Source organism: Salvelinus namaycush, chromosome 39, assembly GCF_016432855.1.
Source record: "Salvelinus namaycush isolate Seneca chromosome 39, SaNama_1.0, whole genome shotgun sequence".
In the NCBI taxonomy this organism is placed as follows: domain Eukaryota; kingdom Metazoa; phylum Chordata; class Actinopteri; order Salmoniformes; family Salmonidae; genus Salvelinus; species Salvelinus namaycush.
This window is the reverse complement of record NC_052345.1, coordinates 6749167-6765712: the sequence shown is the minus strand read 5'-3', so window position 1 is coordinate 6765712 and position 16546 is coordinate 6749167. Positions and strand designations below refer to the sequence as shown.

The window sequence follows — 16546 nt, the reverse complement described above, 5'->3', positions numbered from 1 at the left end:
TAGTGGTCAAAACTAAATTTCACACATGACAACAAACAACCTCCACGTAGTTTTATTTTTCAGACAAAACACCGCCAACATGTAAATCATTATTTTCCCCATTTGTTGTTATTAATGTCCCGTGACAGTCGACTGAGTAGTTAACAATTGTGAGGTACAAAATATTCAATGCTTCTTTTTTTTAACACTTGAGAAAAGAGCACAAACAAAAAAACACTTTCAGTGCATGGGACTAGAATAAACTGTTTCCACCAGTAGCTTATTTGTCATACAGATAGAAGTGGGAGTCTAACAAGTTCTTTAAAACTTATGTATAAGTGTGGGTTGGACACCAAGAGATTGTTGCTGAAGGGAGGACTTCCCATCTGAAGGTAAGTGCTAGGACTTCCCATCTGAAGGTAAGTGCTAGGACATCTCAGGAGAGACAGAGCGTGGGTCGGAAATGGCACCCCATTCACTGTAAAGTGCACTACTTTTGACCGGTGTCCATATGCACTATATAGGGTGCCATTTTGGACACAGCCTGAGGCTCTGTTGTGTTGTCACTGTTTGGAGAAGAACTCCTTGCTCTTCTGGATGTCGGGGACGATGGTGTCACTGCCTGGCTTCCAGCCAGCGGGACACACTATCACAGGAAGAGAGGGACAAGCCCAGGATGAGTCACACTGACATGGAATATTCAAACAATTCCTAACCAATGGTAAAAATTCCATGTTTTCCAAACACATTCCACATGTTTGAAAGTGAGCTCCCATGTAAAAAGAGACTAATGAAATGGTATTAGGTGTTGTAATGAGAAAATGATCGCTTGATCTGTTAACTGAATGACTTCATGCCAAAAAAAAAAAAACTAGTGTTGGAATGTCCTGTGTGCATAGCAATGAGACTGGATCCAGATGCTGCAGGGCTCTACACATACTTTTTATTAAAACAGATTTTTTTATAAGGAGCACCCTTGTCAATTTTGGGGATCAAATTCCAGGTCCCACAGGTAAATATTTTTCCGCATATGCAAGTAAAGTGGTCGCACTGTAGAGCCCTGTGCTGGCTCTTGAAATAAGAACTAGGAAGCAAAAACACGTAAAAACCTGCTAAATCGCTTACCCTCTCCGTATTTGTCTGTGTGCTGGAAGGCCTGCACCAGACGCAGGGTCTCGTCCACAGAGCGGCCCACTGGCAGGTCGTTGATGGTGATCTGCCTCAGGATGCCCTTGTCGTCAATCACAAACAGACCCCTGAGAGAGGGAGAGGGAGAGGGAGAGAGAGGAAGCAGACAGTGAGAGGGTCAGAAGGCCACACGGGGCATCTGAGACTACATGCTTGAATCAATATCCAATACAAGAGTAAAATCAAAAAGTCAGCCAACATGAAAGTGAATCAAATGAAAAATTAAGCACACACTCATTCATTTAATAATAACCTTGCAAGTGCACACTAAACTTCAAATAGCACCTTTGTATACAGAGGTTTCACATACACACTACTGACGGCAATGTCGGAAATAACTGACCTGTAAGCGATGCCCTGGTCCTCCTTCAGCACTCCGTAGTCTCTGGAGATAGACTGGGTGAGGTCAGCCACAAGGGGGATGTTCATTGGTCCCAAACCACCCTGCTTCCTGGGGGTGTTTATCCTATAGGGAGAGGGAAAGGGCACAATGTCGTCGTCATAACATAAACTCAAATACAGCCCTTGTCTACGCTTCATTAAGGATGTAGTGAGTATCACATAGTAACAAAGTCAAATTAAGAATTCTGAATGCTGACATTCACACAGTAATAGTCAAAGTAAATTAACAATTCATGCAAATGTAAACTACATAGAGGGAGGATTCTAAAACCATTGTTGGATTGAGTCCAGTGACCGTTAGTTCTTCTAAGAGCTATGGCACTTATCACCACTAGGCAGTACAGCAGGCAGAGACGAGATAGCCAGAGCATGGGAGTGTACTCAAACGCCTGTTTTATTTTTTTACAATTGGCAGATGTGAACTGGAAAGCATTTTACACTGACAGAGAAATGCACAGATACATTTGTTACCAGTTGAAATAGGTCAGCCTCTTGACCGTTCTGATCGAGGTGCAGGAATATTCAACCCTAGTATATGTCTCCATGCCTTTAAAGTTCCCATCAACAGAAATGACTAAAACTCAATGCTCAAAAGTCTAAACCAGTTCTTACCAGGCCAGGTGGCTGAAGTGAGAGTCTGTGGAGGCGCCTATGACCTCACAGCCGATCTTTCGGAACTCCTCGGCCTGGTCGCTGAAGGCCACGATCTCAGTGGGGCACACGAAAGTGAAGTCCAGCGGGTAGAAAAAGAACACCACGTACTTCCCTGGGGGGGACACACGCAGGAGAGGAGTCAGAAGTGTGTGTTTGGGTACATGTAGGCCTAGTCTCTTGGGACAGCAATAACACTGAGTAGCTGATTTGGCTCCAGGTGCCAGTGGTGTACATGTTACTCTATAGCCTATTATTTTGAAGATATGTACTTGCATCCTGGAAGGTGACATAAGACAGTTACATTCTAGCCAGTCAGAATATGAACTATTCTGTACCCTGCGCACACACGGCTGACTGGCCTTGTTAAAACTGGCGTCATGAGTAGTTCTGCATGGTTGTTAAAGACAATGAAGACCCTTAGCTTCGTAGTTAGTCTGATTAATCAGGCTGTAAAAACAAATTAATTGGTATATACAGCCTGTGACATGGGTGAAAATTGTCATTTCAAGCCAGAATGTTGAATAAAATAATATTTAAACTTGCTCTACCTGTTGTCTGTGCGGTTTGTCCTTCAGCTACTCAAATTTAGACAAAATATCCAGAGTAGTGTTATTAACCAGACTTTCAGTACACTGTCTGTATAACTGTTAGTATTGAAATTAAAAATCGGAAGTACAAACGCAATTCGCACGTGACAAACACTTGCACAATATGGCCGAGTCTAACCGAACCAGATTTAATGGAAAACACTGCTAGCTGATTTCGAGGAAACGCGCTGTGGTCGACTACTTTTGGTTACATTTGGACCTACCGGCGCCGAAAAAAGGCCTCCTCCTACCGCCAAAAGTACAAACAGCAAGTAACGTTACAACCAGTAAAGTAACCTCAAATATAATTGTATACAACATTCTGGCTTGTAGAGACTACTGCCTCTTTTTAAATCAACTTCTTTCAGACTGATATCCATGGAGTAACCACGGTAACATTATGATGTTTCAGCAACTTTGTTGTTAGATGGTAACCTGTAAACGACTGACCTGCCAATAAAATGGTCATTTAGAGAAAATCATAAAGTCCTTACCCATGTAGTCAGACAGCTGGATATCTTTGAACTGTCCGTCCACCACAGCGGTGGCTTTGAACTGTGGGGCCGGCTGGCCTATCTTAGCGTTTCCAGATGACATGGTGGTGACAATGACAGCTCACTGGAAAAGATAAACGACCCAGCAAAGTCAAACAGTGAATCAAGTGTGGAACTTTGTCTCAATATGGCAAGGCAAATAGGGTGGAGTCTATCTAGTAGGCTATGGTCCAGGAGCCTCTCACTCCTTTTTAACAAGCATATGAAAAGTAAATCAGTCAAAGTAACTTATAAAACGAAACGTTTTAGAAAAATGCTCAAAGCTCCAGGTTTTTTACACTGATCTCAATTCTACTGCAGTACTGTACTACCTACCTAGCTGTACAATGCTGCAGGATCAACTTGCCAATACCAAGCCTAGTCACATGCAAGTCAGTTGTTCAAGGCTGTGCGTGAGAACAAAGGTTTTACAGTGTAGCCTTAAACCCTGCCCAATGAAGACATTTTATACTCGGTTGACATTCAACGGTCGTTATCAAATAATTGAGCCATTAAAATAGTAACTTTTCACTCAAGTGTCGGGATATTGATTACTACATTGTTGGGTTTGGAACTAACGTCAACAAGGCATTTCAATGCATTAACAATGAAACAATTCAATAGTATTGTATGCATGAATTTACTAGCCATCTATGCAGTTAGATACATTACAACTAGTTAGCTAATTGGCTAACAAGGTGCCAATCCCCCACACCCACCAAACTGTTCAAAGGGACAAAGAACCAGTTAGTAAAACAGAGGCCACAAATACAAGGAGGCTTGACCCACAATGCCTAGCTAACGTTAGTTGTTAGCCGGTTTCTTTTGTCTGCAACTTTGCAACCACAGCAAAAGTAGCGACATGTTTGCAGCTGAAAAATACACTAAGCATAATATGCACGGAGTGATAGTCGAAGTATCTAAAATATACTTACGTTTCTTGTGAAAGGACTAAAGTGTTTGTGTTGCGGTTTACTGCAATGGTGTGAAAGCCGCTAATCCGGAAGAAAGAACTTCCCTATACCTTTTAAAAGATTTTGTTTTCAAAATAAAAGTCGCCAGAGAAGTCGTTAAAAATAAATGTCAATCGAATTAGATAGCTTGTTGTGTGATTAATTTAAATTCAAACACTTTCTGATATTACAATATGTATACACAAAAGTGTTTCTGTGGAATGACACCACATTATATTATACTTTTTTAATGTTCAATCGATGGATTTAAAACAAGGACTTTTAATTTGTATAAGTAAATATTTTGACCCGGAAACGATTGCTGTAAACTCTTCACAGGCGCTGATGGTGTAACATGGGTTAAATTGTCGAGTAAAATTTTTCAAGAGGACAACATAGGTATATTTTCGGTGAGTTTTGGTCTGTTTAACTAGTTAAGTTATTAGCTACCTATCATGTCTTATTGTGAAGTATCCTCTTCTCTGACAAATCCAGTTTACAACAAACCTAGCTATCTAGCCAGCAAGCTAACGTTAGCTAGCAAAGTGCAGTCATTTAGCTAACAAACTACAATACCAGTTTACGCATTCTTTTTCGCTAAATTGAGTCTGATAGCCAAGCTGTGGAGTTGTATTTTCAAATCATTATGGCAGCTAGCTAGCTAGCTTACAATCTGAGCAAATTAACTCCTGTCTCTGTTTAAGTTACATCTATTGAAATGGAACTCGGCTCAGCTGCTGTTGCTGGTCTGAGTGTCATTCAATAAGTTTGACAGCCCTCGAGTTGGAACTGGTAACTTACAGTATGACCAAATCAGAGTGGTCTGAATTGACTGGATGCAGCATGCTGTTTCAGTTACTTTCTAACCAATGAGCTGCTAAGACATACACCATATGTTTTCTATCCTTTTCCCCCCTCTCAATTATCTTATGTATGGAAGAAGACAACATCCTAGGCTAGTTCCATCTTCAACCCTGGAATCAAAGTCATCCAGTCACCCGCACTCATGGAGAACACAAAAGAAGAGGGTAAGAACAAAGAGGAAAAGAGAAGGTGTGCATGAATTATAGTCTGAGCCAGTTGGAACCATTTTTGATTAGAAGCATAGTTTTGCCTCAGATTCAGAATGTCTCTGGATTTACACTCCCACTCTTACTATTTCCTCTGCACCACTTCCTCTCTTCCCTTCCTCCTCTCTTCTCTTCCTCCTCTCTTCTTCCCTTCCTCCTCTCCTTCCTCCCTCCTCTCTCTCTTGTCCCTCAGCCCCGGCCCCGGTTATGTGTGAGGTGTGCGGGACCTACTTCGAGACGCGGCGGGGTCTCTCCAGTCACGCCAGACTCCACCTCCGTCAGCTCGGCGTGGCTGTCTCGGACAACAGCGGAGCTCCCATCGACTTACTTTACCAGCTGATTCAGGACAGGGACGGTTCCATGCAGCCACCCAAACCCGTCTACTCTTCACCCAAAAAACCCAAGGTGTCAGGGACACTCATCTCCCAGAAGGAGTCCCCTCTTGGGGGTAGAGTCAAAGTAGTGACAACCCCACAGAATAATATATCCAAGGTAGCTCGTAAAGGGACAGTTTTGGCCAAGCCTCGGCAGTCTTCCATGTCGTCGTTCCTAACAGCAGGCAAGACACCATCGCCCTCAGGGGGAGCGAGCCTGGCCTCGGCCAAGCCTGCCTGGGCACCGCAGGAGACGGATGCCCCCCTCACCCTGGGTAAGTCTCAGCCTGGGTGTTTTCGATTGGAGTGGATATTTTAAGTGTTCCGTTATTAGATGTTTGTCATCAGGAAGTCACATATTAGGCCTATTATATTTGTGGAATTGAACGTTGTACCATTACATGTATACAGATAGATATTTCTGTTCTTATGTAATGACATTATTAACCTCAAGTATAACATGGCACTTTCTAACACCAGTCTCTGGCTCCTCCCCTGCCTATACAGCGATGGACACCAATGACGAGGTGCATGTGTGCCAATTGTGTGGCGCCTGGTATGAGTCCCGCAAAGGCCTGGCCAGTCACTGCCGGGCCCACTTGCGCCAGTTCGGCATCACCGAGAACACCGAGACGAAAGGAGGACCAATAGAATTCCTCTACCAGATCATGGAAGCGGAAGACCTCCAACCTATAGCAAGTGAAGGTCTCAACGTCTATAACCCTTCTATGTCTTCTAACTCTAACAAACGGCCCTCCGGCTCTGGTTCGTCCACATCGCCTGCTAGACATAAAGGATCCCCCTCCTCCTCCCTTCACCAGCCTCCCTCCAACAAACGGCCCAAGCCCTCCGCATCAGAAGGAACTGCTCCACAGGATCATAGGCTCAGCACGGGTGAGTTTCAAGTTATTTTTAAAGGGGCAATCTGCGATTGGTACATCCATTTAGTTTAAGTCATATTTTAAGTCAAATTTAGTCATTTGAGTTTAAGTATTTTAAAAGGATGTCACAATTCAAAGAACAGAACAAGAAAGGTAAATAATAAAACCTCAAGTGATTCATCAAAAACATATTATTTGAAATACAGGTGAGTTCACCTGTGTGTTGTGCGGTGAGGAGTTTGAGAACCGCAAAGGCCTAGCAAGCCATTCCCGCTCTCACCTGCGCCAGCTCGGCGTCACCGACCTCCTGGGCAAGGCTTCGGCCATCGACACGGTCCAGCAGCTGGTCAGCAGCGGCGTGCTTGCGGCCGCTGCATCGGTACGAACCAGTAACACCACCACCAAGACACCTTCTCAGTCTCCAGCCCCAGCCAGGTCTCCAGCTAGATCCCCAGCTAACGCCCACCTCAGCCCCTTGGCCTCCAGCCACAATCCCAGGTCCAAGGCCAAGAAGGGCTCCACCCTGGTCTATCCCAAGCCGGAGCCCCTGGAGATGGAGCTGGATGTGGGGTTCTCCAGTCCGCTTGGGGGGTACAGCAGCAGTAATGGATCTCAGGGTTCTCAGAAGTGGGCCAAAAATGGCCAGTCCTTCAACTCCGGTAAGATGTGGGTCCTATCTTTTTGACCAAGTGGTATAAATTCTGTGGTTTCTAATTTGTTTGATGTAATAGTCCCTCTTCTATTTGTGTTTTTCTGTTTTACCATTGAATAACTGCACTCAGACCATTGACCATCCATTCAGTCAAAGCAGCATAGCTAAATGCAGTGACATGTCAAGGGACAAATCCCTCCCTCCCTTTCCCTTCCCCAGGTTCAGACCAGGAGCTCATGATCACCTGTGAATTCTGTGGCCAGTTCTTTGACAGCCGCAAGGCCCTGTCCTGCCACGCCCGCTCCCACCTGCGCCAGCTGGGAGTCATGTGGTCTGTCAACGAGTCGCCCATCGACCTGCTGAGAGACATCCTGCTGAAGGAGGGCAGTGCCACTGCCACCCAGGTGAGTGTGTGTATGTGTTGGCAATGGAGGGCAGGTCAATATCTCGTCATGTGCTACCTACCGGCTGCGGTTGTGCCCTCGAGCAAGGCACTAAGGGGCGAATCATAACTTCTGCTTAAAGGGTAACTCTCAACCCCAATTTCAGCTCAACCTCTTAAAAAAAATAAAAAAAATATGCATTGATGTGAGAAGTTGTGGGTGGGGGGAATTTGCTCATAAATATTCATTTTGAGGGTAGGTAAACATAGTTGTACCTGATCCCAACACTTTCTCACTAAAGCATACTTTCCAGAAGTCCACTGGCACGCTCTGATAATAAAATGATGTGCATCGTAAGCAAATATGACTCTGGACAGTTAATACCCGGAAAACACCAGTCTCAATGTCAACAGTGAAGAGGCGACTCCGGGATGCTGGCCTTCTAGGCAGAGTTGCAAAGATAAAGCCATATTTCAGACTGGCCAATAAAAATAAAAGATTAAGATGGGCAAAAGAACACAGACACTGGACAGAGAGATGGCTTTTTCTTTGCAACTCTGCCTAGAAGGCCAGCATCCCAGAGTCGACCTCTTCACTGTTGACGTTGAGACTGGTGTTTTGCGGGTACTATTTAATGAAGCTGCCAGTTGAGGACTTGTGAGGCATCTGTTTCTCAAACTAGACACTCTAATGTACTTATCCTCTTGCTCAGTTGTGTACCGGGGCCTCCCACTCCTCTTTCTATTCTGGTTAGGGCCAGTTTGCGCTGTTCTGTGAAGGGGCTAGTACACAGCATTGTACGAGATCTTCAGTTTCTTCGCAGTGTCTCGCATGGAATTGCCTTAATTTCTCAGAACAAGAATAGACTGACAAGTTTCAGAAGAAAGTCCTTTGTTTCTGGCCATTTTGAGCCTGTAATCGAACCCACAAATGCTGATGCTCCAGATACTCAACTAGTCGAAAGAAGGCCAGTTTTATTGCTTCTTTAATCAGAACAACAGTTTTCAGCTGTGCTAACATAATTGCAAAAGGGTTTTCTAATGATCAATTAGCCTTTTAAAATGATAAACTTGGATTAGCTAACACAAGGTGCCATTGGAACACAGGAGTGATGGTTGCTGATAATGGGCCTCTGCACACCTATGTATATATTCCATAAAAAATCAGCTGTTTCCAGCTACAATAGTCATTTACAATATTAACAAGTTATTTTAATGGACCAAAAATTTGCATTTCTTTCAAAAACAAGGACATTTCTAAGTGACCCCAAACTTTTGAACGTGTGTGTGTGTGTGATTATACATGCATGCATACAGTTGAAGTTGGAAGTTTACATACACCTTAGCCAAATACATTTAAACTCAGTTTTTCACAATTCCATTTAATCCTAGTAAAAATTCCCTGTCTTAGGTCAGTTAGGATCACCATTTTATTTTAAGAATGTGAAATGTCAGAATAATAGTAAAATTATTTATTTCGGCTTTTATTTCTTTCATCAAATTCCCAGTGGGTCAGAAGTTTACATACACTCAATTAGTATTTGCTAGCATTGCCTTTAAATTGTTTAACTTGGGTCAAATGTTTGGGTAGCCTTCCACAAGCTTCCCAAAATAAGTTGGGTGAATTTTGGCCCATTCCTCCTGACAGAGCTGGTGTAACTGAGTCAGGTTTGTAGGCCTCCTTGCTCGCAAACTCTTTTTCAGTTCTGCCCACATTTTCTATGGAATTGAGGTCAGGGCATTGTGATGGCCACTCCAATACCTTGACTTTGTTCTTAAGCCATTTTGTCACAACTTTGGAAGTATGTCAATTTGGAAGACCCATTTGCGACCAAGCTTTAACTTCCTGACTGATGTCTTGAGATGTTGCTTGAATATATCCACATAATTTTCCATCCTCATGATGCCATCTATTTTGTGAGGTGCACTAGTCCCTCCTGCAGCAAAGCACCCCCACAACATGATGCTGCCACCCCCGTGCTTCACGGTTGGGATGGTGTTCTACGGCTTGCAAGCATCCCCTTTTTTCTCCAAACATAATGATGGTCATTCTGGCCAAACAGTTGTATTTTTGTTTCATCAGACCAGAGGACATTTCTCGAAAAAGTACGATCTTTGTCCCCATGTGCAGTTGCAAGCCGTAGTCTGGCTTTTTTATGGCGGTTTTGGAGCAGTGGCTTCTTCCTTGCTGAGTGGCCTTTCAGGTTATGTCGATATAGGACTCGTTTTTCTGGATATAGATACTTTTGTGCCTTTTTCCTCCAGCATCTTCACAAGGTCCTTTGCTGTTTGTTCTGAGATTGATTTGCACTTTTCGCACTAAAGTACGTTCATCTTTAGGACACAGAACTCGTCTCCTTCCTGAGCGGCATGACGGCTGCGTGGTCCCATGGTGTTTATACTTGCGTACTATTGTTTGTACAGATGAACGTGGTGCCTTCAGGCGTTTGGAAATTGCTCCCAAGGATGAACCAGGCTTGTGGAGGTCTACAATTTTTTTTTTGAAGTCTTGGCTGATTTCTTTTGATTTTCCCATGATGTCAAGCAAAGAGGCACTGAGTTTGAAGGTAGGCCTTGAAATACATCCACAGGTACACCTCCAATTGGCTCAAATGATGTCAATTAGCCTATCAGAAGCTTCTAAAGCTATGACATCATTTTCTGGAATTTTCCAAGCTTTTTAAAGGCACAATCAACTTAGGCACAATCAACTTAGTCTATGTAAACTTCCAGACCCACTGGTATTGTGATACAGTGAAATAATCTGTCTATAAACAATTGTGCATGACACAAGTAATTTTTCCAACAAAGTAGATATCCTAACCGACTTGCCAAAACTATAGTTTGTTAACAAGACATTTGTGGAGTGGTTGAAAAACGAGTTTTAATGAGTCCAGCTTAAGTGTGTAACTGTGTATATATATACACACATATATATACACATCTCTCATCTGCCCTATGTTGGAGAACTCCCAATCATCGAGCAATGAGTCAACTGTTTTAGTTTTTGACCTGACCACCATTGTCATCTTCTTGTTACAATGGATGTAGCTATGAATTTAAACGTTGAGTCCTCATAGCTACGTGTATTTTTCTTCGTAAAAGCACAGATGTGTATGAAACAGTAAGCAAAAACATTGAATTTGGTCATATGCGGGAATGTGCCTTACTGCCCTTAGAATTTTTGTTTAACGACACAAAAAAGTAACAACGAGGCTATATACAAGGGGTACCGGTACCGAGTCAATGTGCGGGGGTGAAGGTTAGTTGAGGTAATAGAGGTAATATGTTCATGTAGGTAGGGGAAAAGTGACTATGCATAGATAATGAACAGAGTAACAGCAGCGTGTTTGTGTCTGTGTGTATGTCTGTGTGTGTGACATGAATATGCATGTGTGTGTGGCGTCAATATACATGGGTGTGTATGTCCGTGTGTGTGACATGAATATGCATGTGTGTATGTCCGTGTGTGTGGCGTCAGTATGCATGTGTGTGTGTGTGGGGTCAATATGCATGTGTGTGTATGTCTGTGTGTGTGGGGTCAATATGCATGGGTGTGTATGTCCGTGTGTGTGGGGTCAATATGCATGTGTGGGTGTGTATGTCCGTGTGTGTGGTGTCAGTATGCATGTGTGGGTGTGTGTGGCGTCAGTATGCATGTGTGGGTGTGTCCGTGTGTGTGGGGTCAATATGCATGGGTGTGTATGTCCGTGTGTGTGGGGTCAATATGCATGGGTGTGTATGTCTGTGTGTGTGGGGTCAATATGCATGTGTGTGTATGTCTGTGTGTGTGGGGTCAATATGCATGTGTGTGTATGTCCGTGTGTGTGGGGTCAATATGCATGGGTGTGTATGTCCGTGTGTGTGGGGTCAATATGCATGGGTGTGTATGTCTGTGTGTGTGGGGTCAATATGCATGTGTGTGTATGTCCGTGTGTGTGGGGTCAATATGCATGGGTGTGTTGGTGTGTCAGTGTAGTATGTGTGAGTGTGTGGTTAGAGTCCAGTGAGTGTACATCAAGCCTGTGCAAAAGAGTGATTATTAATAACTTAAGGGGGTCAATGTAAATAGTTCAGCTAGCCATTTGATTAACTGTTCAGCGGTCTTATGGCTTGGGGGGGTAGAAGCTGTTAAGGAGCCTTTTGGTCCCAGACTTGGCGCTCCGGTACCACTTGTAGAGAGAACAGTCTATGACTTGGGTGGCTGAAGTCTTTGACAGTTTTTTTAGGGCCTTCCTCTGATTGGGGGCTGTGATGGCCAAAAACCTGTTGAAATGGACCAATAAAGATGTTTTGTGTTGTAGGTCAAGAGGGAGCCAGCGTCCGCTCACTCCAGCGCCGGCCCGGCCTGGGCCAATCACAGGAGGTTCTCTGAGCCTTCGTGGGCTCCCCAGGGCTCTAAGAGGACGTTCACTCCTCCACTGGACTACTCCCTCAACGACAAGCCTTCCCCTGATAAGAATGGATCCTCCCAGTCTGGTAAACTAACAGTGCTCACGCCTGACCAGCGGATCTCAGACAGGTTATTTGTGGCAGGCAACTGTTTTCCATTGCAGCTGTGATGGCAATTGTATTTAGCAGAAGCTTTTTCCAAAGGTGACTGATTTCATTATTAGTATAAAAAAAAAATCAACTAGGTAACCTGCCTAGTAATTAGTGCTGAAATAGAATTGTTTATCACGTGAAAAGCTTCAACCTTCAAACGTGTGTTTTTAACCCCCCGGTCCTCTTCTCTCCTTCCAGCCGGGGATGCGTGCTGCGAGCTGTGCGGCTTTGACTTTGAGAACCGCACGGCGCTGGCGAGCCACGCCCGGGCCCACCTCCGCCAGCTGGGGGTTAAGGAGTGGAGGGCAGAGGGTGTGAAGGCCTCCCCCATCGAGTTGCTCAGCGCCTGGATACAGAGGCAGCCCCGCAAGGCCGCCGAGATCCACCGCCAGTACCGCAACGGGGACCTCAACATCAGGTTTAAGGTGAGTGTTATATCTTCTATTACAAACTGGGTGGTTCGAGCCCTGAATGCTGATTGGCTGATAGTCGTGGTATATCAGACCATATACCACGGGTATGACAAAACGTTTATTTCTACTGCTCTAATTACGTTTGTAACCAGTTTATAATAGCAATAAGGCACCTCGGAGGTTTGTGGTATATAGCAAATATACCAAGGCTAAGGGCTGTGTCCAAGCACTACACGTTGCATCGTGCAGAAGGACAGCCCTTAGCCGTGGGATATTGGCCATATACCACACCCCCTCGAGCCTTATTGGTTAAGTATAGCACCCATTAGGTTTGGATCTAATTGCTTTGTGGCAGTGGGGCTGATCACCGAATCTTGGATTAAAAGCAATGACAATCACATCCCCTCAAGTGCATGACGTTTAGGCACTTTCCAGCTGCTTAGTTCTGTGACAGGAGTGCTTCAACTCTCAGTCTAGGAGAGCGGCTGGGTTTCGTCCTTGCTTTTCTAAACAGTAGCTGAGGCTTGGGGAGACCAGATGAGTGGACGTTCTCTAACAGTTATTGATTTAAGTTGAGAGGAAAGCGGCAGGTTGACACCAATAGAATAACAGATCTCTGAAGTTGCTAACATCAGTCTGTGTGTGTGCTGTATGCTATTTCTACTACCAATCTAGGTGAATGTAGATGATTCTGTCCAACTTAGAGGGAAAACAATTTCACCAACACTTGATTTCTTTTCCCCTTCCAGAGGAACGCCCCGTCCCACTCTCCCTCCACAGACTCAGGCTCCTTCCCCTCGGGAGCCCAGAGGGCTGCGGGGCTGGGGCGCAGGGCGGGCCGAGAGGTGGCCAGGGTCGCCGGGGGTTCGTCCAGGACAGCTCAAGGTCAAAGGTCACAGGGGGCGACGGGACAGTCGTCATATCACCATCATACCGTCACTCATACGCAGTCCCAGGGGGCTAGAGGAGACTTCAACCACATACGCTCTCCTAGAGGTGAGAGATGGAAACCGACTCAAACGTGCATGTACACACACACACACACACACACACACACACACACACACACACACCCTACAGAACTTTCTACCTGTTTGCCCTCTGATAAAACCAACGTTGAGCTATGGTAGACTCTGATTTTAAACCCCTTTCCAACCCGTCTGCCAGGTTTTGAGCGGCGGGTCCCTAAAGACACCGCCCATACGGAGGGAGCAGAGGGAGACGGCGGCTCTCAACAACCCCCCCGGTCAGGAAACATCCCTTCCCTGGTTCCCAGGCCTCCCTCCACTCCTCTGGTCAAACAAGTGGGCAAAGAGTACACCCTCAAGTGCAGGTGAGCTGATTGCCAAAATGCTGACAGTTCAATGTACGCTGAATTCAGATTGCCTGAGGTCACACACTTGTATGATTTATTATTGGCATCGTACGAAGGTCTCTGCACTACAGGTTCCACAATGTTTCACAGAATGTGGTTTAAGCACTGGTCTGTTTGTATATTAATATTAACCAACCTTCTCTCTCTTGCTTTCTGTTCTATTCCGTCCCGCAGGTTCTGTGAGGCAGTGTTCCATGGTTCTCAGTCAGTACAGGAGGACTGGATCAGACACCTGCAGAAACACATCCTGGACCTCCGCTTCAACAAGGCCTGTCCTCCCCCTGACCCAGAACGGCCCCTGGTCCCGGGCATCGAACCCTCAGCCACCACCACCACCCCGGTCCTTCTGGCACCACTGGTGGTTTAAATGGTCCACTACTATGGCTACACTCACTGCATTGTCCTTATTACCACTTAGTTGGATCGTCTTATCTGTTGTTCATGTGTTTGTTTTCCTCAAAGGACTGTTGAACTCAGTCTACACTGTGGTAAAAACACCTACTAATAAGGTGTGTGTGTGTGTGGGGGGGATGATGCCTTCGTTTATTTATTCAGCATTAAAGAAATGACTTGGTTTGAATGATAACTGCACAAAGTGGATATACTGTAGCACTAGTCTTGTCCACCAGCTAGCTGTCTCTCTCTCTAGCTGTTAGCCTTGGTTAGTGTAGCACAGACATAGCTGTACCAGCCTCATATCAACTCTAGAGGGCCTACTTGGGCCATTTGAAGAAGTCTACGTTCACTAACTACTCTTGCTGTGGTAACTTAGACATGGGGTCAAACAAACTAACATTCATCCATCATGACACATTCCTACCACTTAGTAGTCTAGCAATGGTTACATTCCATTTCTTTATTGGGATGTTTACTGCACATTGTTTTCATAGAAACCTAAATTCATAGTAGTCTGACATTGGATGGAATGGGTTTCCATAGACTGTAGTCAGTGATGTCACTGAAGAAGTAAGGCAAAGCCTGTTCGAGCATTAAATACATTCCCCTTGTTTCAGCTGTTTCAAAGCAGTGTGGCATTATAGGTTGCATTGCAAAATAGCAGGGAAGGCAGCATGTTCACTTTTGAATTATGGTCTGAAATGTCCCTATTGTACAGGAATTTGTATTAGCTTTTTTATGAATGATGTTTTTAAATGTAGAACTGTTTTCTGAAGTAAAATATAAGACAAGGTTTTATATTTGTCTTGAATTCTTCTGTAATTAGTGGTTTGAAGGCAGCAGAGCCAGACAGAATACCAGGACGTGTACTCAGAGCATGCGCTGACCAGCTGGCAAGTGTCTTCACTGACATTTTCAACCTACAGTGCCTTCAGAAAGTATTCACAGCCCTTGACTTTTTCCACATTTTCTTGTGTTTACAGCCTGAATTTAAAATGGCTTACACACAATACCCCATAATGTCAAAGTGGAATTGTGTTTTTTTACATTTTTACAAATTCATTAAAAATGAAAAGCTGAAATGTCTTCAGTCAAGTATTAAACTCCTTTGTTATGGCAAGCCTAAATAAGTTCAGGAGTAAACATTGGCTTAACTCACATAAATTGCATGGACTGTGTGCAATAATAGTGTTTAACATGATTTTTGTATGACTACCTCATCTCTACACCACACATCCAATTATCTGTAAGGTCCTTCATTCGAGCAGTGAATTATCAAACACAGTTTGAACAACAAAGACCAGGGAGGGTTTCCAATGCCACGCAAAGAAGGGCACCTATTGGTAGATGGGTAAAATTTTTAAAAAGCAGACATTGAATATCTGAGCATGGTGAAGTTATTAATTACACTTTGGATGGTGCATCAATATACCCATTCGATACAAAGATACAGGCGTCCTTCCAAACTCAGTTGCCAGCGAGGAAGGAAACAGCTCAGGGATTTCACCATGAGGCCAATGGTGACTGAAATAGTTACATAATTTAATGGCTGTGAAAGGAGAAAACTGAGGGTGGATCAACAACATTGTAGTTACTCCACAATACTAACCTAAATGACAGTGGAAAGAAGGAAGCTTGTACAGAATAAAAAATATTCCAAAATATGCCTTCCTGTTTGGAATAAGGCACTAAAGTAAAACTGCAAAAATTGTTACAAAGAAATGAACTTTCTGTCCTGAATACAAAGTGTTATGTTTGGGGCAAACACAACACATCACTGAGTACCACTCTTCATATTTTCAAGCATGATGGTGGCTGCACAAAGTTATGGGCATGCTTGTCATCGGGCAAGGACTAGGTCATTTTGCACAAGCAAAATCCTAATGCTACATCAGATGACCTGGCCTCCACAATCACCCAACCTCAAACCAATTGAGATGGTTTGAGATGAGTTGGACCGCAGAGTGAAGGAAAAGCAGCCAACAAGTATTCAGCATATGTGGGAACTCCTTCAAGACTGTTGGAAAAGCATTCCAGGTGAAGCTGGTTGAGAGAATGCCAAGAGTGTGCAAAGCTGTAATCAAGGCAAAGGTTGGCTACTTTAAAGAATCTCAAATATAAAATATATTTTGATTTGTTTAACACTTTTTTGGTTACTACAT

General features: G+C 44.2%; 2 protein-coding genes across 3 annotated transcripts; one reads left to right on the top strand and one right to left on the bottom strand.

Annotated features, from left to right (window-relative positions):
* Positions 1–36: 36 nt before the first annotated feature.
* On the bottom strand, positions 37–4366 carry prdx2 (peroxiredoxin 2). The gene is made up of 6 exons (XM_038978991.1): positions 4279–4366; positions 3305–3428; positions 2182–2335; positions 1511–1633; positions 1105–1235; positions 37–625 (listed from the first exon to the last, which is right to left on the bottom strand). The coding sequence occupies exons 2-6, from the start codon at positions 3405–3407 to the stop codon at positions 543–545; spliced, it is 594 nt and encodes a 197-aa protein (XP_038834919.1). The 5' UTR covers positions 3408–3428; positions 4279–4366; the 3' UTR covers positions 37–542.
* A 220-nt stretch (positions 4367–4586) lies between these two features.
* On the top strand, positions 4587–15177 carry si:dkey-217d24.6 (protein Wiz). 2 transcript variants are annotated; one of them, XM_038979081.1, is made up of 11 exons: positions 4587–4706; positions 5237–5324; positions 5560–6015; positions 6248–6634; positions 6828–7280; positions 7493–7677; positions 11960–12134; positions 12399–12625; positions 13363–13609; positions 13781–13946; positions 14163–15177. In XM_038979081.1, exons 2-11 carry the CDS (start codon positions 5303–5305, stop codon positions 14353–14355), a joined length of 2511 nt encoding a protein of 836 aa, XP_038835009.1. In that variant the 5' UTR covers positions 4587–4706; positions 5237–5302; the 3' UTR covers positions 14356–15177. The 2 variants fall into 2 exon arrangements, with proteins under 2 accessions (XP_038835009.1, XP_038835010.1); XM_038979082.1 differs by having other exon boundaries at positions 4603–4706; positions 5240–5324.
* The last annotated feature ends 1369 nt before the right edge of the window (positions 15178–16546 follow it).

What these genes read in the sequence shown, in the direction of transcription:
- prdx2 (XM_038978991.1), bottom strand. Translation starts at nt 3,407, where the DNA reads ATGTCATCTGGAAACGCTAAGATAGGCCAGCCGGCCCCACAGTTCAAA. An exon ending in CCAGCTGTCTGACTACATGG is followed by an intron (nt 2,336 to 3,304) that starts GTAAGGACTTTA and finishes TGTCCCCCCCAG; the next exon opens with GGAAGTACGTGGTGTTCTTT. An exon ending in CACAGACAAATACGGAGAGG is followed by an intron (nt 626 to 1,104) that starts GTAAGCGATTTA and finishes TTCCTGTGATAG; the next exon opens with TGTGTCCCGCTGGCTGGAAG.
- si:dkey-217d24.6 (XM_038979081.1), top strand. Translation starts at nt 5,303, where the DNA reads ATGGAGAACACAAAAGAAGAGG. An exon ending in GGATGCCCCCCTCACCCTGG is followed by an intron (nt 6,016 to 6,247) that starts GTAAGTCTCAGC and finishes CTGCCTATACAG; the next exon opens with CGATGGACACCAATGACGAG. An exon ending in CCACATACGCTCTCCTAGAG is followed by an intron (nt 13,610 to 13,780) that starts GTGAGAGATGGA and finishes CCCGTCTGCCAG; the next exon opens with GTTTTGAGCGGCGGGTCCCT.